At 37.8% G+C, this 23,899-nt stretch overlaps 2 protein-coding genes across 2 annotated transcripts in view; one reads left to right on the forward strand and one right to left on the reverse strand.

The window, feature by feature from the left end:
• Nucleotides 1-23,899, forward strand: part of LOC131310836 (lactoylglutathione lyase GLX1-like) — a 68,972-nt gene that overhangs the window by 2,935 nt on the left and 42,138 nt on the right. The window lies entirely within an intron of this gene.
• On the reverse strand, nt 506-23,656 carry LOC131310782 (L-ascorbate oxidase homolog). The gene is made up of 8 exons (XM_058337990.1): nt 23,331-23,656; nt 22,908-23,017; nt 4,632-4,902; nt 3,666-3,768; nt 3,215-3,560; nt 1,823-2,188; nt 1,399-1,477; nt 506-956 (listed from the first exon to the last, which is right to left on the reverse strand). Exons 1-8 carry the CDS (start codon nt 23,559-23,561, stop codon nt 744-746), a joined length of 1,719 nt encoding a protein of 572 aa, XP_058193973.1. The 5' UTR covers nt 23,562-23,656; the 3' UTR covers nt 506-743.

The following is a 23,899-nucleotide window of genomic DNA, read 5'->3' on the forward strand; positions in this document are numbered from 1 at the left end:
CCGTTCAAAATGTTGGGCCAGTGACTTTTGATCCAGGTCCATAGTGACAAAGCCCGTTTTCCCTTAACAATCCCACAGGATTTTTTTTTTTTTTTTGTCTTTTTTCAAAAAAAAAATCGCCTATGTTAGTTTTGCTTAGATTTTTTTTTTTTTTAGACTATTGGTTCAACTCAACAAGATGAATTGACAGTTAGCTAGGCTAAGAGTGCTAAATTTTGGATATTTTCAAAAAATATTGGGTAAAAATAATAATTTTTTACTTTTCTGATTCCTCTCGTCGAAATGAACTAATAATTTACAAAATTTTAACGCAAAACTAACCATATTCTGGAGACATGTTTTTCCTGTTAAAAGCCCATTTTCTAACGACTATATACTGCTAACAACATTCAACAGATTTACTAGCCACATTCTCACAACAGTTCCATTCGACACAAACAACAGCAAAACACAAAAGACTATTACTTCAGAAATAATAGAAATGCCTCATTTGCTCTCTTCGTCGTAACTAAAAACGATTCATTTTTATCATTGGATTATGGCACTAGAAATGGTTACAACAACAACAACAAAAATTCAAAAAGTAAATCCCAAATTTGAAAATCCAAGAGAAAAAAAAAAAGAATTTCGAAAACTAATGCTACTCAAGTAACTCGAGTTCGAGCTCTGAACTGAGATTTATTCCCGCGGAAAACCCTCTCTGACAGTCACCCTCTCGTGACTGAAAACTAGGCCAAGCGAAATCAAAAAGACCGAGTGTGGCGACCGGAGGCCCGGCCACAAAGAAGGGCATTCTTGGGGATAGGTAGTTCATCCCTCCATGAATTGGCAGGGGAGTAAACCCTGAGGTAGAACTGTTGGCCCAAGTATTGCCTTGCCCAGTTCTCTGACCTGATGTTCCACATCCCAACATTGTCCAAAGCCATGTAGATTGCTGTCCATGACCTGGGATACACCTGCACCAAACCAAACACATTCCAAATTCAGAAACAGAATTAGACCTCCCCATCCATCAATCTTGCTCATAAAAAAACTCAAAAATTTTCCAACTAAGCAATCAAAATACATTTTTTTAAATTTTGATAACTCAGTAAAGGGTATCAATCTCGCTGCGCATACGAGGGGGCCAAATTGAAGTAGAGGCAAAGTTTCTTATGAACTGGCTGAACAATATGACTTATAGCATGCGAGTAGCAGTCAAACCCCAGATCAAAAGCTTCCGGAGGCCTTGGTTGTCAGGTGACTATTACCGCACCTTTGGGGTTAGCATTCAAAATACTATGTTTAGCATTGCATTCGTTCATTTTGAACCCACACTCCGTTAGGATAAATGTAGTGTTGCTAGCTATACTGCGTTCTGGACACTCCATTTTGAATATGAAGATTCATAACACATACTTGAGTAGTGCAACGGGCAACCGAATCCCTTAGATTGTATTTTGATCTGCTTGCTGGAGTCCATTGTCCCCCATCCATCCTGCCAAATACCAAAATGAGTCCAATCCATAGAAAATTCAAGAGTATAGCGTAGGTTTTAAAAAAGTGGAAAGAAAGAAAAGAATGTCAAGTGATTGATATTTTGCGTACGATGAAAAACTAGCAACAAAATTCTGACCTAAAAATGCGTTCTATCATAGAACCGACACCATGAAAATTGCAACAAAACTACATTTTCCAGGAAAAAAATCCGTCCATTTCTAGTAAAAACAACTTGTTTAATGAGTATATATGTTGTTGGAAAAAAGGAGGATATATTTGAGGTAGAATTAACTTAGCACTTGGTTGAAATATTGACTACTAGAACTCTATCAAGAAAACTTACCCAACAACAAAGAAGGAATACCCATCAATATGCCAAGACTGCACAGAATCCTCCCAATTCTGGAACACAATCTCAACGAAAGCCCGGAAATCAGCAGCCATAACAGAGGTTGCAAGGTACCCATTCCCATAACTGGGATTATCAGGGATGCTTCCGAGATTGAAAACACCGCCGATCTTGAAATAGTCTGCGAGTTTCAAAGGAGTGTCGGCGGGAACGTATGAGACGCTGTTGACGGCGTACCTCTGCTTGCCGTTGATGTAAGGGGCAGAGTTTGCGAGGACGATTGTGCGCGATGTTTTGATCATTCCGTAGTGGTAGGATCCTTGGGGGTTCGGGCGGGGTCCACTCGCCGTGAGATTCCACCTGCATGAAGTAACCAAGTTTTCTGTATAAAAATTCTGTAACAATATCGTTTTAAATATCGTTTTACTGAGGTTTCTAGCTAGCTAGCTAGCCTTCCACTATTTGGTCCATGTTCTAGCCATATGGCTGACTAGTGGTTTGGGCAGAGTAGTAATCTGAACTAGTTTTCAAGGGATGCTCATTTTTTATGATGATGTATGTTTATTTGGCATAAAGGAGTCTGAAAATTGCTCATTCAAGCAAATTTTCTAGTATGTAAAGATAAAAAATAATAATTGAAATGCAAGAACGCTCCATTTGTTTTCACAAAATACATGTTCCGTAATAACATATCCGCAAACAGCACTTTTCCTTGAAAAAGATGGCTCTAGTAATAATTTGCAGCGATGGAGGCGGGGGCTACAAGAGTGGTGGATTGTGCTGAGTTGGTTAGGGTGTTGGTGTTAGGGCTGGCGGTGGTGGAGTTGGTCGCGATTGGTGTGATAGTGGTGGTGGTGCTGGCAGCAGCGATGGTGTGATGTTGGTAGTGGTGGGTTTCCTGTGATAGGTGGCCTTTTTCACTTATTCTTTTTGGTGGCCTTTGTAAGACTCCAGTCTATCAAGAGTTTGTTTCTTGTTTTAGAGCCGGTTCAAATGGGACAATTACGTCATGTGTCTTGAATGATCCACATCTCAGAGTCAGGCGTGATAAGATATTCATATCGATGAGAGCCTTCACAGCTCAGGCACAACAATATGACACTAGACCTTGCTCGAAGGCTAAGCTAAAAGTTCGTCATTCTATCCTCCCGTTGGAGGCTCGCTATTCCAAAAGCGAGAACATTATCTCTCTGTTTCCATATTTTGCAACCATGTAGCCCCGCAAAGGCACGGGAACATAAAGTACAGGATCCAGCTGTTCCAAAAATATTTTCCACCATTTTCAAAGAGAACCTTTTCCACCACAAAGCTTTCTCCATACCAAACACTAGAAAATAAGGAAAAACATTTTCTACCAAAGAAGCTGAGGTTGAAACATTGAATCACCTTATAGATCTAGCCTGACTGAGAGATGAACCAATATCAATGGTAGGTCCACCAGGAGGGGGCCCAGAAACCCTAGTAAATGAGTTCCTGTAATGTAGAATAGCCGTGGTTGTGAGTACGGGAGAGGTAAACCGCGAAGAAACGACGATGTAATAGTCCTTTGGAGGCTGATCAGCAATCACCAAGACAGAAAGGGATTGGCCCAGATGAACGTCCAGGGAAGAGTACGTGTTCTGCAGCGTATGTGATCCTTCCACCTCCACCAATTTCATTGCGTGTCCTTGGATTCTGAAGTTGATTGATGTAGAAGTGCCCACATTGGATATCCTGAACCTGTATGTCTTGCCTGCAAACAAATGGAAATGATATGAAAACAACTGCATTTTCGAGCTTTTTATCGTTTTATGTTTTTGAAAACATGGGGAAGGGGAAATGGAAATTGCGAAAACACCTTGGTCGACTGCGAATGTGTACCCATTCCACCCACGCCCGTTGATGAGAAGGCCATCGGGGAATGGAAGATTGTGACCACCATCCAGTATCCATTTTAATCCCTGGAACACTAAAGGGTTAGCAAACCCCATCCAAACAAGGAACACATAAAAAGTACACGAAAAGAACTTGAGCATATGGTTTAGATTCAAACATGCAAGTGTATCATGTGGGTTTAAGTGGTCTGGTGCAGGTCTAACAGTCACACCCTTGTCAATTTGGTTCTCATATTTAGCTTATGATTAGTTTCTATCGTACATTATATTGTTGGGACGCTCGTTCTTTCGAAGTCCTTTGAACCTTCTACTAGTTTGAGAATCTCCTCCTTTCTTCTTACATGTCCCGAAGAATAACTTGGGGTCAATTTTGTCATGTTTCCATGATCCCATTGAACTAGTTCCATTGTCTCAACAACTAGCTAATTAGACGTGAGCCCTTCTTCGAGCAGAGGTGAATATCTACACCTAAATCTGAATTCCCATGAATCATAATGATCGAGAAGGTGCTTGCCAAACACAACAAAAATGTACACAAAAGTGTTGTCCAGGTTCAAATATGGTGTACGGCTTGCACAGACCACATGTCCATAATGAATATTTGCTGCATATTTCATTTCCTGTACACCCTTTTTGCTTTGTTTCCTAACCCTTTAAAACCATTATTAGAGGCATAATTGGCCGACAAGACTAACTCAAAGCAGCCACCCTCATACATTCCTAGCAGGGAGGACAAATGGTCAATTTTCACTGCAGGATTGATTAATCCCTTCATAGTTTGTACAATTGAGCTCGTATTTAGTTGGTTAGCTCTCTCTATTCATGTTGCTTTGGTTAGATAATATGCGTACTCGTGTATTTATGTCAATGGACTCTCTCAAGTACCCATTTTGATGTAGTGAAAAAGAAGCATTAGTTGGAGCACTAACACGGTGACTTCTCTTGAACCAGTCTCCAGCGAGTACGGTATGGTCACCAGCGGGAGGAGGGAAAGGAACTGGAATTCGAGGGCGGCTATAGATTTTAATGCCGCCAAAACCTCCGGCTGCCTTTTGGAATGCAAGAGAGGGGAAATAGAAGAAGCTGCCAATTTGGTCCTTTGCTTGAAGAAGGTAAGTGAAATTCTTGCCCGGCAGGATTGGACAGTTTGTGCCGTAGACTCCGTCCTGCCACGACTTCCCCCTGTGTTGCAACCCATTCCTGGAGAACAACCGACCGGAACGTGAGAATCAAAATTCAGAAAACAAAACCACAATGACAAAGATGATAATACAAATTTTGGATCAATCATGCCATTACTAGTACAGTTCTGCTAGGAGGCAGGTTCTCTATATTGGAATTTTGGTGTACTCATAGTCGTTGCAATTTTAACTACAGGATCCTGTAAGAATCTTTAAACTAGATAATCATAGAATACAACTTGCGACTGAAATTGCACTGAACTGAACGGGGGTTAATCCCGTCAATTTGGCTACCAACCAGTTTGGTCCATTTGGTATATTTGGGCCATCTAAAAGTATTTTGGATGGCCCAGATTTAATGGGGTGTTTTACAAAAAAAAAAATTCAAAAACACCCTCTTTAAATTTGGGCCATCCAAAACACTTTTGGATGGCCCGGATGATTTTTGGACGGCCCACATGGACCAAACTGATAGGTACCAAATGGACGGGATCCGAGTCCGAACCAAACAAGGGTGCACCCCAATTTGAAATTCCTGTACAAACTGGCTATGCTATGGAAACAAAAGAACACCAAAAATACCACTCCAAATAGATATGTGAAGTTCACATACATGCATGTAGCACCACAAATGTGGCTCTATGGCTAAGCAGGATTAGCCGAGAGAGCACCAAATGAATGCCTAACAAGGAAAACTCTATGGATGCTCATAGGCGATCTCGTGAGGAAATGCCATGTCCCACGCATATTGTTGAGTAAACCAAAAATTCTATAGAAAATTAGTCTTAGGTCCATTATGTGAACTTCATAAGCCCATAAATCCACCTATTAATTTTGAAAGGTCTAAAGTCCATTTTAGAGCACTCTAGAGTAGGGTAGGGTACCCTAGGATTTAGACACTTTCATAAGATTTTAGGGTGCATTTTTTATTATAGGGTAGGGTATCATAGGGTTTAGACACTTTTATAGGGTTTTAGGGTGCACTTTTCTATTATAAAGTTTTAGTGGTTTAAGCACTTTCATAGGGTACTCTAGGGTTTAAGTTGTGTGAACTTGTGGGCTTATGAAATGTCCATAATGGACCTATCACTAAATCTCCCAAAATTCTACGCACGTAGACGAAGGTATGGAGATGAGGAACTGTTTAATGCGTGTGGATCTTATATGTTGGACTCATGGGTAATGGACGATTCCTCATATAATTGCAGTGGTTGTGTCTGTTGAAGGTTATTGTGTTCCCACTTTTTTTCGTATGTTTTATATATGGCTTGGCAAAGGACTTGAATGTAATATTTGTAGTGTGTTATTTAGGGTAAAAACCAAATTCTTAGGTGTTGTATGGCCTAAAAAGGGCGCTGTTATTCGCAGCCCTTTATTTTCTCCCATAGCCCACTACATTTCGGTAAATGGTTGTTGAAAATCATAAATAACATTTCGGTAAATAGCTGTTGAAAACAAAATTATATTTCGGTAACTACATGTCGAAAATATGTCCAACTTTCGGTAAACAACTGCCGAACACGCATTTTCGGTAAATAGCTGTTAAAAAAAATATTATATTTCGGTAATTGGATGCTGAAAATATATCTCAATTTCGGTAACTAACTGTCGAGTATAATTGAGAATTTTTAACGGGCTATGGGAGAAAATAAAGGACTGCGAATAGCAACGCCTCCTAAAAAATAAGCCAAGCTTAATGGCTTAAGAAGTCTTTTGGCCTAAAAATTAAGCCATGCTTTTTGGCTTTTTTGAACTCCAATAAGCCAAGTTCTTTGGCTTAAAAATCTTGTGTCCTTGTAGTGGGTCATTGACAACACATGCTCATGTTTCCCAATCGGTGTACCGACTTCAAGGCATGTGTAGTGACCAAAACACCCCTCCAACATTAACAAATTTCTTCTATAACTTCGAGTACGGAGGGAATGAAGTTGGACCAAAGGGTTTCGACTAATTATCCAGGAACACATCAGCAATCAGAACGACTAACAGACAAGTATGGGGCTTCCTATGGATATCTCTATCATGGAGAGGGCTAGGAAAACATGACATGGATGCACAATTATGGAAACACCAGGCAAGGCGATGCAGTACCGAGTAACCATGTTCCACATGCTCAACCACCTGTGGAGCAATACACAAACTTGATTCAAGCGCATGCATCCAACAAGGTCAGTCAAAGTTATGACAATTGTTATTAGTAATTATGGAAATGATGAACCAAGTAACAATGTGGCTACGATGATGATAACGATTACTTTTTGATCCCGGTTGATGAGTTGGTTTCTGATATCGAAGAGAAAGAAATGTTGGACGACTTGTGCACCATAGCATTGTTGCATGCTATACAAATCAAGTGTGGTAGGTCGAGGAGGCTACCATTCCACACGTCACCCTTGTTGGGGAAAACATATGTGGATGACCTAATGTATGGTCGGGAAGAGAGGTTTTAGCGTGAGCTTTGCATGCCGAAAGACACATTCAAAAAAATATATGATGAACTGAATACTATGGCTGGAGTCGTCAAAGGAGTGATGTCATTTCATACTTTGAAAGCTTTGTAATGTTCATGCACCTACAGGGGAAACACAAACTCGAAAACACGAGAGAGGTTTCAGCACTTAGGAGAGACTATGAACAGACACGTTTAAAAGATATTGATCGAATTGCATGAATAGAGGTTCACTACTGATAAACTAAAGCCAATGAGACGTCAGGATGATCCTCACGAGTACTTGGATAGGCATGAATCCTATAAGCCCTTCAAGGTGAGTGATGGTATTTTTTTTTGTGTTTCATTTAGTAATAGCGCGATTTTATTGTGTGTTGTTTATGTTATTAGCGTGTATCTAGAAGTCCATGCCATGAGTAATTGGTTTAAACTATTCGTATCGACGTAGGGGAATTGTATTGGGGCACTGGATGGGACCCATGTTATGGTTAGATGCAGGAAGAAAGATGACGAAAAGGTATTTTCGGACGGAAGAGTTATGCTACGCATAACATATCATTATATTGGCCATGTGCGATTTTGACCTTACTTTTGTGTTTGCATCAACTAGATGGGATGGGGTCTATCATGACTATAGCACATCCAAGCAAGTGATCAACAATCCTGATTATCGTTTCCCTTAACTAGAAGCAGGTAAAAATTTAGGTGCATTTCACGATGTTATTTGGAATTTGAATATGTAGTAGTTTAGGAATTGCATATGATTCCAATCTTTATACAATGGCTTACCAATTTCATGTGTATTTGAATGGCTAATGTAATTGTACGACTTCCACAAGGAAGTACTATGTAGTCGATGCTGGTTATCCCAACAACGGGTTTTCTTGCTCCGTACAAAGGGTTTAGGTACCACCAGGCTAATTTTAGACGTGGGCGGCGACAACCGAACGATGACAAAGAACACTTCAATAGGGCATACTCATGGATAAAAAGTATCATTGAACGTCCGTTTGGCGTCTGGAAAAGTAGGTTCAGGTTCTTGGCAAACATGCCTTGGTATTCTATGAACACACAGGTGAACCTTGTTTTGGAGTCGATGGCAATTCACAATTTCATCTGTAGAGACAAAAACCCTGATGACTTATTTAAGAGTGCATACAAGCCCAGTGAGTATGTGTTCGAGGACTTGCCAGATTTGGACCCTGAGTTGGAGGATAGATTGGACGAAAGGGATGATGAAGTAGACGGAGAGGAAGATTCATGCATAGATGACATCAGGAATGACATTAGGAGTGCACTGCATAAACAATGAACAAGGAGAACTACAATGGGGTAACCAAAATCGCGTGTATGTGATGCTTGATATTTGCGTAGCAGTAGACGTAGTTAGGTAGTTCTCATCACACATTATTTAAGAATTAATTATTAAACTTTTAATGATGTGTATTCCTCAGCCATATTGGGTTGTGTATAGCAAATGGTGGAGTTGGTGGTTGTAGAAGTAGTAGGAATTGTATTTACAAATGGGGGAGTTTGTGGTAGTAGCAGTAGTAAGGATTATATCTAGTAGAGTCGGTAACACATGTCACTAGATGTGTGTTGTTGCCTCATTGTGTGAATTTTAATTTGGAGGGTATCGCTTGTTAGAATACAAACTCGTTAAGGTGCATGTTTGCTTTTGCTTGACGGGTTTCATTTGGCATAGTTTGTTCATCATTGTTCATGGAATGTGTGTGAATGGGTTGAAGGAGTGCAATGTGTAGTGTTTGGGATGAGTTTTATGGTCATTTTGTGGAAAAGACAATATGATAATTTGGCTTGCTAAAGAAGGATGGAGTCCAAAAAGCCAATAAGCCAAAAAACTATTAAGCTAAACAGCTTGGCTTATTTAATATGGCTTGTATGCTACTTAAGCCATTAAGCTTTAATGATTTTTTTGGCTTACAGACTTCTTGGACTCCATCCTTCTTTAGCAAGTCAAATTACTAGTCCTCTTTACAAAATGACCATACAACTCATTCCAAACACTATGCATTGCACTCCTTCAATCCATCCACATACATGCCATGAAGGCTTCATCGACAGATGTTATTTGCCTATTTCCACGCCTAAAATCTGCCTGGTGATACTTGCAACCCTTGTAAGGTGTCATATAAACCTTCGCATTTGCGTACCAAACGCCCACCAAATAATACTTACTTGAATAATAATTAATACAATAAATTTTATTTCATTTCCATTTTAATAATCGTGAACTTATTTAACTGAAATAGAGCAGCCAATATCCAAGATCTTGCCACTAGAGGGATGTGGGAAGATGAAACGGTCGTCATTGACAACTTCTTTGAATATTGTGTAGTCGTGTTGGATACCCTCCCATCCCGCAGAGGCAAAGGTAAAGCACAAATTGAAGTCACACGCAGCCATGGTATTCATCGTATACACTCCTTTACAGCCAAAATAATAATGGTCTGGATGCCCGTTTAAAACCTCTTTCACGTAACCCAAACCTGTTAGTATTGAAGTGTGGTATGGTATCCTCTCTTGTTATGATGCTAAGTATTGCAACAGATTGTTGTTAAGTAGTACTTAAGATGCCACAAAAAGTTTTTTCGGAGTAATGCAATTTGTTGGTAACGAAGTACGGATAGGTTGCCCAGAAAGAGAATGCACTTTCTATGGAAGAGAGTTTGGCTATTTTCATATGCGTGTTGCGTGGGTGGATCACCCAAGAAATTAATGAAAGGTTTTAGCATTCTCGTTCAACTATGAACAAAAACGTGCACAAGTTTTTGAAATGTAAGGGGCGATTCTGCAAAGACGAGATTAGGCCTAGGTCGGATAGCTCTAGAGTACACCCTTATTTGCGAAGTATACACCATTACAAATATCTTACGGTTAGTCATTGTGCTTGACTTTAGATAATGTAGTGCACATATATCCACGACATGTTGTAGGTAATATTAACAACTTATCTATAATAATCCGTACGTAACCCTTTAACATATCTGATTGCAGGACTGCATTAGGGCTATCGACGGTACACATGTGCAATGCAACGCTAAGCCGGAGGAACAAGCCCCGTATTTCGGCCGTAAAGGAGCATATACAATGAATACCATGGCTGCGTGTGAGTTTAATTTGTGTTTCACCTTTGCCTCTACGGGATGGGAGGGTATCCAGCACGATTACGCATTATTCAAAGAAGTTGTCAATGAAGACCGTTTCAGCTTCCCGCATTCCCCCAGTGGTAAGATCTTGGATATTGGCTTATCTATTTCAATTAAATAAGATTTATTGTATTAATTATTATTCAGGTAAATATTATTTGGTGGAAGCTGGGTACGCAAATGCAAAGGGTTATATGGCACCTTACAAGGGTTGCAAGTATCATCAGGCAAATTTTAAGCGTGGAAATAGGCAAATAACATCTGTCGATGAAGCCTTCAATAAGGTGCACTCGTCACTTCTCAGTTGCATTGAAATGTTTTGGTGCATGGAAGAAGAAGTGGAGGATGTTGCGAAACTATCATAGGTATTCTGTGCGTACACAAGAGAAATTGGTTTGTGCCTCTATGGCTATCCACAATTTTTTCGGACGAAGATGTCCAGATAAGGAAATGTTCGACAAAGTTAACTGGGGGAACGACACATATGTTTCTGAAGATTTGGAGGACACGGATCCACATTAAGAAGTAAGGGAGGACACGGAAACCCAAGAGTGGGATCTGGACTCTGATGCTACCACGAATCAGTTTTTAGATGCATTGAGGAATGCTTTGTAAGGAGAATAATTGTCCCAACCACAATAAAGATGAGGACGGCGTCGACGTTGAGTAGTCATCAGATGTGGGCTATGCATGCTTCTTCTTTTTTTATCTAAAAATTCGGCTTTTAATCAACAGTTGAAGTAATGTTGCAATAGAAAATTCAAATAATCAAAAATATGGTAATTATGTGGTTCTATTAATATTTTAGCAATAAATTGTGGTAGTTATGTGGTCTGCGATTTTTATTTTATATTAATGGCCATATCTATGCATTACGATGTGTCGGCCACAAATAGTTCAAACCAATAAGATTGCATAAATGTGGATGACTCCAAAAAAAATAGAAGGGCAATATGATAATTGTGTATGTTGGGTAATTAAGTTTTTAGGCAAAATAAGTTTTAAAGAATGCATGGACTTAACTTATTTTTATTTAAAAATGGAAGGGCAATATTGTAATTGTGTATGTGTTAGGCAATTAAGTTTAAATTTAGAAGAATGGATTAACTTAACTTATTTCATTAAAGTTTCAAAAGAGGAGAAAAGTTCAAAAGAACGTGACCTAAATGGACTATTCGATATTTTTGGTATTTACACTTAGCTTGAAGGAGAGTTGATCCAGCCCCACCTCCCCACCCCCCCAACCTTTTAACTAAATTCTTTTTTATTTAATTTCTTAATTTTTTATCTTATTTATTTAATTTGTTTATTTATTTATTTAATTACTTATTTAATTTTAATTTTGTTAACTCAAATTATATTTTCAACTAAATTATGTTTTTACATTTAAATTTGACTTTATATTTAAGAATTTTTATTATTTTAATTAGTTAATTAATTTATCTTAACAATGAATAATATATAAATAAAAACTTCTAATCAATAACAATAAATTTAAACAAAATTTTATTTTATTATAAGTTAGTACATATAGACAATACATGCAAATATATAAAAACACAAATTCTAATCAATATTTTCGTCAAATTCTGTTCCATGCGCGCTTGGTGCTGTACTCATTACTTTGGACCACAAATGAATACGTATTGTATAACTATCAGCCCATCATCTAGCTTCGTTCGATGCATGGTGCGACCATTATAATGAAATGGGTGGTACAGGGTAATGAGGGTGTAAGAAAACTTGCACGAAGTGATTGTCAACACGAGCAATAGCTATTTCTCGACGCTCTCGGATTGGAAATGAAGAGGACCACAATGGCAAATGAGTAAAACAACCCGAAGCATTCACGTCAAATGTATGCAGTACAAGGTTGTGCCTTGATGTAATGAAAACTCCCAAAGTCATAGAGTCCATCCAATGTGTTATTGGTGCCATAAGCTGGAACCAATTCAGTGAGTATAGTAGATTGTCTACCCAATCCTGTAATGGATAAGTCATATCGTATAAATCCTTATTTTGTTGAATCTCTTCAATAAGCTCCTGTCGTACTCGATCCCAATCATATTCACTATACTCGATTTGCGCAGCTATTGCCCTGAATCCACAATGACTGTCAGCTCAGACGTCAACAGTGTGGGAAATATAACGCTGATAACCCTCAGGTAATTGTTGAATGTAGGTATTAGGGATGGGTGGAACTGGAGATTGAGCATGGGTCGGTTGAGTGTTGCGAACCCTCGACCCCCTTCCACATCTCCCTCTCCCTCTCACTTGTGATGTTGCAGTCGGTTGAGCGACCAGTACATTCGAAGTTGATATAGATGCAACCATAGATTCTGAAGTGGATGCTTCTGCAAAAGAAGGTATGCAACATCTACTTTGCTCATCTCTACCTGCAGGTCGACCTCTATGTTCCGTGTTGTATGACGGGGCTCGAACTGTGTTATGAGATGGATCCATCAAATCAATAAACATGTCTATCATAATGATCTCGGATACATGGATCCATCCCATGTAACATCTCAACAATCTAACATGTCCTGTCGGGTCGTGCTCCCTCATCATTAAACTCGTGTACGTGCATAGACAATCTAGTCCAATGAGCGTGGATACTCCATAGTAAAGTTGGAATGGAAAGGGAATGGTAATGTGCAAGATTGTACACGCATGACAATTCGTGTGTTATATTGATCATACAATTACAATAGCCTACTAGGTGGGGGATGCTTCTAAAGCACATTCTAGCTGAACATGGATCAATTCCATTGCCTCTAATGAAATACGACATATTACTTCATCAAAAATGTCATCACATAATTGTTTATGGCGTGGATTGTTGATACATCTTTCGAACGATTTCTGAATATCTCCGAACTAAATTTTCAACATCTTTTTTATTTTAGCAAAAGATATTTATAACGATGACATGGTATCCCTCAAATATTATTTTAGCCTTGCATGTGCAGACTCCGCCTTATAATAAAATAATGCACTATGTTTAAATAGAAAAGTTATAAAAAGTATTTCTAAGTGTAGTAGAATAATGCACAGAATTAAAATAGTAAAGTTATAAAATGACTATACTTTTGACTTGAATTGCTTTTGAGGTGCATACATATATTTGTCTATGCTGAAACAAATAGCTCTTTGTACGGCCTTAACAATGTATCACAAAGGTAATTTATGACACGTATGAATTGTCTAAACTTCTTGCACATGACATGCCACTTCTGTTGGTTAGACAACTATGTGGATGAATCAATAAGTGGGTGCCATGACACGAAAAAATGTTTTCACTTTGGACCAAGCATAGGGCTGCAATTCTTTATTACGCATTGGTTTATGTGCCAAATAAAAAGGATGTGACGTGCCATGGGAAAACATACTTCAATGGCATTAATAAGCGCCAAATCCCGATCTGAAACAAACACCAATGGCAACAATGTCCCCTTTCCAACCATCCAATTCTTTAAGGTACCCAAGGCCCATGTTAGTCGCTCTATTCTCTCATTACTAAGATATGCGAACATAAGCGAGTAAGTTCACCTTGTGAATGTGATACCAAAAACCTCCAATAGTGGTATCCGATACTCATTGGTCTTGTACGTGGCATCAATGATCAATACGGACGGAAAGTTAACAGATAGCTCTAGGCTTGTAGGATGAACCCAACGAATATCTGTGATTTCGTTGGTGTCTGGATTTGTAAAAAATTTATGGAGGTATCATTTCCTAATTAATTGATCTAAGACATACTGAGTAGAAGTTAGACCGCCCCATTTGGCTTCTTTGTTTGTGAAAATGGCATTGTAAATACTCTTGATTTCTTTAGTGTTTGACGGGTCTTTTTCCTTCAAAATTCTAAGAATTTCACGAGGCGCGGTGTTGTTGGCCATGTCAACGTCAAATTGTTTCTCCATTGGTTTGACGGGTACTCGTGGCCATCAATATGTTTTGCTGGTTCATGGTTATGAAAACCACAAGAAATTCTTAAACCCCACATGATACCGTCTGGAGGTATTGGTTTACCTCGCAACTCAAATGGGCAATCGCATTTTTTAGTCCCACTATTCATTTCCAAAAATTGCCCTTCAACCAGATACCGTGACGGTTTGTACTTTTCTCCTCTTTCACAAACAAGAATGCACTTCCGCAGCTTGGTGCCTTTTAAATTAGTATAATTTTTAATAACCACCACAATACCATTTTTCAGACCAACTCTCCGCATCCAAGCTAACCTATCTTCTCTACTTTCAAAAATCTATAAAAAAATAAAAAAATAACGAATATATATAAGTACAATATTAACCAGTCTTAATATATTTTCTCTACTTTCAAAATAAATAACGAATGTGCATAAGAACAAAGGTAATAACTAACCTGGTCAATGGTAAATTCAAGTGTATAATCGCGACCATTGTGGGAGATGCTCTCCCCACTAGAAACATCATTCTCAAATAACCAACTATCTAGAATTGAAAAGCTGTAGTCACCCATAATGATCTTCTATGAATTACGAAAATAAATATTGAGAAATATTAATTTTCTTGTATGTAGTATAAATAGTTACAATTGAACATAAAAAGGTAAGAAGAAAATCTGAATGAGTGGTTATAATTGAAGATAAGAAGAACATAAATTACATACAAAATATTAAATAAATAAGATAAAAGAATTAAGAAATTAAATAAAAAAAATTTAGTTAAATAAATAAAAGAGAAAAAGATATAATATTTAATTAAATTCATTTTTTATTTAATTTCTTAATTGTTTTATCTTATTTATTAATATTTTTTTATGTAATTTTTCTTCTTCTTATCTTCAATTATAACCACTCATTCAGATTTTCTTCTTACCTTTTTATCATCAATTGTAACTATTTATACTATTTATACAAGAACATCAATATTTCCTCAACATTTATTTTTGTAATTCATAGAAAAATATTATGGATGACTACAACTTTTCAATTTCAGATAGTTGGTCATTTGAGAATAATGTTACTAGTGGAGAGAACATCTTCCATAATGGTCGTGATTATACACTCAAATTTACCACTGACCAGGTTAGTTATTACCGTTGTTCTTATGTATATTCGTTATTTATTTTAAAAATAGAGAAAATATGTTAAGATTGGTTAATGTTTTACTTATACATATTCGTTATTTTATTTTATTTTTTATAAATTTTTGAAAATAGAGAAGATATGTTAGCTTGGATGCGGAGAGTTGGTCTGGAAAATGATATTGTGGTGGTTATTAAAAATTCTACTAATTTAAAAGGCACCAAGCTGCAGAAGTGCATTCTTGGTTGTGAAAGAGGAGGAAAGTACAAACCACCACGGTATTTGGTTGAAGGACAATCTTTGCAAAGGAATAATGGGACTAAAAAATGTGATTGCCTATTTGAGTTACGAGGTAAACCAATACCTCCAGACGGTGTCATGTGGGGTTTAAGGGTTTCCTATGGTTTCCATAACCATGAACTAGTAAAACATATTGATGGCCACGAGTACCCGTCAAGGCCAAAACCAATGGAGAAACAATTTGAGGTCAACATGGCCAACAACACTGCGCCTCGTGAAATTCTTAGTATTTTGAAGAAGAAAAAAAGACCCGTCAAACACTATGGGAATCAATAGCATTTATTACGTCATTTTCACAAACAAGGAAGCCAAATGGGGCGGTCTAACTTCTACTTAGTATGTCGTAGATCAATTAATTAGGAAATGATACCTCCATAAATTTCTTACAAATCCAGACACCAACGATATCACAGATATTCTTTGGGTTCATCCTACAAGCCTAGAGCTATCTGTCAACTTTCCTTCCGTGTTGATCATTGATGCCACGTACAAGACCAATGAGTATCAGATACCACTATTGGAGGTTGTGGGTATCACATCCACAAAGCAAACTTACTTGCTTATATTCGTATATCTTAGTAATGAGAGGGTATATATCTTAGTAATGAGAGGGTAGAGCGACTAACATGGGCTTTGGGTACTTTAAAGGACTAGATAGTTGGAAATGGGACATTGTTGCCATTGGTGTTTATTTTAGATCGGGATTTGACTCTTATTAATGCCATTGAAGCATGTTTTTCCATGGCACGTCACATCCTTTGTATTTGGCACATAAACCAATGAGTAATGAAGAACTGCAGCTCTATTCTTGGTCCAAAGTGGAGCGTTTTTTCATGTCATGGCACTCGCTTATTGATTTATCGACATAATCGTCTAACCAACAGAAGTGGCATGCCATGTGCGAAGAGTTTAGACAATTCCCGCGTGTCATAAATTACCTTTGGGATACATTGTTAAGGCCGTACAAAGAGCTATTTGTTTCAGCATGGATAGATACATGTATGCACCTTGGAAGCAATTCAAGTCAAAGGTATAGTCACTTTATAACTTTGCTGTTTCAATTATGTGCATTATTCTACTATATCAAGGAATACATTTTGTAACTTTTCTATTTAAACACAGTGCATTATTCTATTACATGGCGAAGTCTGCACATGCTAGGCTAAAATAATATTTGGGGGATATCATGTCATCGCTACAAACATCTTTTTCTAAAATAGAAAAAATGTTGAAAATTCAGTTCGGGGATATTCAGAAGTAGTTCAAGAGATCTATAAACATTCCACGCGACAAACAATTACGTGACAACATTTTTAATGAAGTAAGGTGTCGTATTTCATTAGAGGCAATGAAGTTGATCCATATTCAGCTAGAATGCGCTTCAGAAGCAGCCCCCCTAGTAGGCTATTGCAACTGTACGATCAAAATAACACACGGATTGCCATGCATGCACGATCTTGCACATTATCATTCACTTCCATTCCAATTCTGCTATGGAGTATATATGCTCATTGGACTAAGTTGTCCATGCACGCACATGGGTTTAATGACGAGGGAGCACGACCCGATAAGACATCTCAGATTGTTGAGATATTACATGAAATGGATCTATGTATGCGAGAGCATATGATATATAGTTTTATTGATATGACGGATCCATCTCATAGTACAATTCGAGCCCCATCCTATAACACGGAACATAGAGGTCGACTTGCAGGTAGAGATGAGCAAAGTAGACGTCGCATACGTTTTTTTTCAGAAGCGCCCACTTCAGAATCTAGGGTTGCATCTATATTAACTTCGAATGTACCGATCGCTCAACCGACTGTAACATCGCGAATGAGAGGGAGAGGGAGATGTGGGAGGGGGTCGGGGGTTCGCAAGACTCAATCGACCCATGCTCAATCTCCAGTTCCACCCATCCCTAATCCCAACATTCAGCAATTACCTGAGGTTTATCAGCGTTATATTTCCCACACTATTGACGTCCGAGCTTATGGTCATTATGGATTCAGGGAACCAGGGCGATAGTTGCACAAATCGAGTATAGTGAAGATGATTGGGATCGAGTATGACAGGAGCTTATTGAAGAGATTCAACAAAATAAGGATCTATACAATGCGATTAATCCATTACAGTGTTGGGCAGACGATCTACTACGCTCACTGAATTGGTTTTAGCCTACGCCACCAATGACACATTGGATGAACACTATAACTTTGGGAATTGTCATCGCATCAAGGTACAACCTTGTACTGCATACATTTGACGTGAATGTTTCGGGTTATTTTACTCACTTGCCATTGAGGTCCCCTCCAATTCTACTCCGAGTGGGCCGGAAAATAGCTATTGCCCGTGTTGACAATCACTTCGTGCAAGTTTTCTTACACCCTCATTACCCTGTACCACTAATCCTATTATGGTGGTGGCATCATGCATCGAATGAAGTTAGAGGATGGGCTGATAGTTATACAATATGTATTCATTTGTGGTCCGAAGTAATGAGTACAACACCAAGCACGCTAGGAGTAAAATTTGGAGGAAATATTGATTAGAATTTGTGGTTTTATATATTTTCATGTATTGTCTATAAGTACTCAATTATAATAAAATAATTTTTTTTTTAAATTATTATTATTGATTAGAAGTTTATTTATTTATTATTCATTGTTAAGACAAATTAATTAACTAATTAAAATAATATAAAGTTCTTAAATATAAACTCAAATTTAAATGTAAAAAACATAATTTAGTTGAAAATATAATTTGAGTTAACCAAATTAAAATTAAATAAGTAATTAAATAAATAAGGAAATGAATTAAATAAATAAGATCAAAGAATTAAAAAATTAAATTAAAAAAATTAGTTAAAAGGGTGGGAGTTAGGGGTATTTCAAACTTTCTGGCAAGAGAGGGGGGGACCTCATTTTGAAGACAAGTCATTTCTCCTGTCTAAATAGCATTCTTTGACTTCTTATTTCTTCAACGATACAAAATTCAACAACTAAACCAATCTCCATTTTTCACTTATTGCAGCAAAATTGCCACAATATAGTACAAAATAAACGCCCTTTTTATTCCCGGAAATATCAACTTCTTTTACACAGGGCATTATACAACTTGTCCAATAAAGATCCGTACGTTGAAGAGTAAGGTTTTGTTCTACTAAGATTTTTATTTTTTAAGTACTTATTTTTCGTTTTACGAAACAAGTCATTCTCTCATGATACATCACATTTAATTCAAAAAGTAAGTACTTATTTGAAAAATAATTAGCGGAACAGGGCTATTTGAATTATTTTTCAAATAAGTACTTAATTTTTGAATTAAAGGTGATGTATTGTGAGAGAATGATTTATTTCGTAAAGAGAAAAATAAATACTTAAAAATAAGAACTTTAGCGAAACGTGGGAAGTATTTATTTTAGTTAGTGAAATACACCCAAAATATAATAAGACGGAGGAACAAAATTTTCAGTCTAAATGTCGTTGCCATTGTTGTGCTGCAATTTCTCATTCTTTAGTAAGGTTACCTGAATGATATTATGTAGATATTCCATTTCGAAATCATTATCCTTTTTTAAAAAAATCGCGTTTATTAGTTTTACGTTTTTTGGATTATTGATTCGTCTCGATAAAAGAAATCGGAAAAGTAAAAAATATTTTAGTTTTATCCATATATTTTTTTTAAATGTCCAAGATAAAGTGTAAAAAGCCCCAAAAATATTTGGGTAAAAACATAATTTCTTACTTTTCCAATTCGTCTCGACGAGACGAACTGACAATCTACAAAAATTTGACACAAGACTAACAAAAGCAAACAAAATTTAAATAGAAACAAAACTCAAAAAGCCTAAAAAGCCAAGGAGAACAATACCTGAATATTGTATAACTTGTACACGTTTAAACTTTTGAAAATACTATAAACTTATATTTTTACATGCTTTATAATCATAGATATATATGTATTTATTGATGTACAAAATAAGATTTTTATTTTATTTGCAACTCTAGACTTGTATGAGAACATAAGTATCTGACATTTCTTACTCAATAAGACTCGTGAATAAGCCTAAGATCGACTCAAATCTAGACAAACTCAGCCCATAACATTTTCATTGAGCTCTAGCTTGAATTAAAATTCGCTAAAAATCTAATAAACGAACTTCGGCATTTTAATACTCAGCTCGATTCGACTCGTTTGCCACCCTACTTTCTAGTCTAGTAGACTAATAATAGGCCGCGATGCAATTATTTCGCATCTTTAATGGAGTAGTACATTTGGTAGCACCGCTATTTTGTTTGTATTTTCCTACACGCAATTATTTATGATTGTGGAGGTGGACCACGGCCTCAATCTGTCAAAGGCGTTTTAGACTCACAGAACACGAACCAGAAACACTGCCAGCTGCTCTGTCCCACAGCCTTAAGGGCGCGCAGTTTTTGAGAGCAGCCACCGTTCAACATATTACCGTTTGTCTTGTAGAGATTGCAATTGAATCGATAGGTATCCAAATCGTAACCGAAATTTTCTTTCGAACCATAATCGAAATTTTCTCCACGGGTACAGATATGGTTGAGGGTAAGAAATAACTGATTAGGTTCGGTTCACTTATGGTTTGTCTGTTACCCGAACGGAATCGTACCCGATCCTCAAATCAAGATTGCGTCTCAGCAATCAATTATCCGGATTTTAAAATTTGAATCATCCAAAATATTTTTAAACAGTGAAATTGAGAAAGTGGTGGGAAGAATGGTGAATGTTGAGCAGCGGGCGCCTAGACTTTTGGTTGTGAGAGAGGGAGAGATCCATTGGATCTGTAGGCATGCACGTGCACCATGAGATCACAGTTGTACTGTCCCAATTCTCAGTAGTCAAATCAGTATTCTGACGGTAATGTACCAAATCTCTTCCTACTTTACTGCAAAAGTTCACCAATTCCCATCTCTCCCTCTCACCACTGCTGGTGGTGCACTCCACTTGTAGTATGCTTGTAGCGTGCATCTCGGGCCATCCATCCACGCACTGACACGGGGTGCACTATTGCACCACTGGGTCCTTAAAGATGTGAGCTATATGGCCTGTATCGAACAAACCAATGCTCTCTTAAATACTAGTAGAAGCTAAAAAATGTGTGGTTTCATGCGTCTGCACCACCACATATTCACATGAGGCTTAGCACTAAGCATATGAACCCTACGTGAATGTATAGCGGTAGAAGCCTTTCCATCTCTACGTGTAAGTGTTCCAGGAACAATCAATCGTCGTGGAGAATTATTTTGCACTTTATCAAAACGCTATGCTGAGAATGAGATGATAGGATGGCTAGCTCCCCTCGTTACTACGCGCCCTGTCAAACAGGGAATGAGATCAATTTGGGTCATAACTAGCTACATTGTGCTGTAATGTTGTCTACTTAACACCAAAAGTACGACCAAGAGCTGGTGGGTAGGGCCATAAACAAACGTCACAAATCGTGCAGATCGTAAGCTCGGCTCAGCTCTATTCGTTTGGTAAACGAGCTAAGCTCGAGTCCGAGTTTTCAACTCGTTTAGTAGACGAGCCGAGTGGAGCTCAACTCGTTAAGGAAGGCTCAATTCGATTAAAGAGGCTCGTTTAGTAAATGACTGAGCTCGAGTCGTTAAAGCTCGACCAAACTCGGCTCGTTTACCGCCCTATTAATAATGGACCAATGGTGGGGGAGAGAGAACTAAAACACTCATCTTACACGGACGATTAATTCAACTTTCCCACTTGGATCAACACAGCTAATGTAACGATTGTGCATTAGCATAGCCAGCACAAATTTAACCCAAAAAATAATAATAATGATTGTAGATTCAGCTCCTATTAGTATGGAGTTGGAGGTAGGGTAGGGTATAAATTTATTGTTAGAAAAAGCACACTTTTCCCAATCTCTATTCCTATCTATGAATTCCCTGTCACCCACTAGGAACATCTTTGGAATTGGGGTAAGTGTGTATGGGTTCCACCCATCATACTCAATGAAAATGCATCATTGTTTGTTTATTAATTATGTGTTTCCTGGTGAAATGTCTTTCCAAAATCAATTAGGAGGACAAATTAAAAGTCCTACAAAAGTCAAAAAGTCATATAAAATGCCCTACAGCAGAAAGTAAACATTAGTAGTTTGGAGATAAGTGACATATAATACGCAGGAGCAGGTATATGAAAAAGTCTTCCAAAAATATTTTAAGCAGTTAAAATTTGAAAGAACGCGAGCGCAGAACAAAAGTTGTGAGCGGAAGCGGATGACTTTACAAAGGATTATGTGACTAAAGTTTGGAGTAGTTTCTAATGTCGGATGACCTTGATCTCCCAAGTGCCAAATTACCAAAATAACCTCAGAGTTGAGAAAATTAGTAATGTTTTCCGTAATTTGGTGCTGATAGGCCAAAAATACTGTCGTCGAAACAAATCTAGAATTCCTTAAAAACTTTAAAGTAGATGCAGTGTTATCCAATGAGCCCACACAAAACTAGCAACTAATTATAATTTGGCTCGTCACTTTTTAACAGAAAGAATAATAACCCAAGATTACCCTCACGGCCGTCAACGGAAACGCTCAAGAAGTGAACGAGAATAAAGAAGTAGAAGCCTTTGGTCCTTCAACTCATCTTCCAACGAGTTAATCTAAGTATTCTAACAATATTTTCATTCGCCGATAAAAAAGGAAAAATGAAGAAGAAGAAAAAACAGAACTGAAAAAGAAGAAGTAAACAAATCGAGCAGCTCATTGATGCTCGGTCGTTTAGTAAACGAACCGAGTGGAGCTTGGCTCGTTCGACAAAAGCTCAGCTCTCTAAGGGAGGCTCGGCTAGATTAAAGAGGTTTGTTTAGTAAATAACTAAGCTCGGCTCGTTAAGGGCGCGGCTCATTAAGGCTCGAACCGAGCTCGAGCTCATGTTTTTTGAATCATTTATTAAACGAACCGAGCTTGAGCTCAACAAAACTCGGCTCGGCTGTATTACAGCCCTACTTGTGATTATTATCTTAAGGAGTGGAGTAGTATTTACCAAGAGATGAGAAATGGCTCGTTCAAGTAGTTGTAGACACTGATAATGAGGTTGTCATTAGTGATGCAGTCGATTTGTGGCCCAGGAAACTGCCCATTTATCAAGATTCCCTGCACCAATTTTTTTACATTTTTCAATCACAATAAAGCTAGAACCCATATGAATGAGAAATATAGTAGTAATAGCTAATGTTCAGAATGTTTTTGCTCAATGTGAACATTTAATCTAACTCCAAGGGTTGCGAAAATCAAATATTCTCAAAAGAAAAAGAGGTGATTTTGTACAAAAGGAAAACAAGAGATAGAATGTTAATGAGGAGTACAAATTAATAGGGATTATGAAAATCATTTTAAAGGAAAACGAGAGAGAGAGAGAGAGACAGACAGAGAGAGAGAGAGAGAGAGAGAGAGAGAGAGAGCATACCTGTTGTTTAACACCCAGTGGGTAGATATCACCATAAGTGATTTTCCAAGTGTAGAATCTATAAGGACTATCACCATTAACCTCATTTTGAACAAGCAAAAACAGAGACACTGCGAAGAAAAAACAGAGTGCTCTGAGTCCTCTCATCTCTCTCTCTCTCTCTCTCTCTCCCTTGTCAAATTTCCAAGATTCTCTCTCTCTCTCTCTCACTGTGTATTCACATGCACGCATAAATATCTTTCGCTTTCAAGGACATGTATGCGAATTTTTTTGTTGTTTAATGGACAGAGATTCAGAGAAAGCTTGTGAGTTTGTCAGGGGGTGTAAAAGCACGGATAGGGTGATCCACACCGCTTAATATTAAGTGGTTTCGGCGTAAATAATTGCTGACTAGAATTATACACAATGTGAAAATTCAGAATTGCCCCTCATTACCAGGTGGCACTGCTCCTATGATATGCAGTGCAACAATGGCATCTTGCTCCTATGAAAATTCAGTAGTGGGTTCCGCATGACCGTCAGTACCCGTTGGTACAGTACCGGTTTATATCCATAGGTTTATTGCAAGA

This window comes from Rhododendron vialii, chromosome 2a, assembly GCF_030253575.1.
Source record: "Rhododendron vialii isolate Sample 1 chromosome 2a, ASM3025357v1".
Classification (NCBI taxonomy): domain Eukaryota; kingdom Viridiplantae; phylum Streptophyta; class Magnoliopsida; order Ericales; family Ericaceae; genus Rhododendron; species Rhododendron vialii.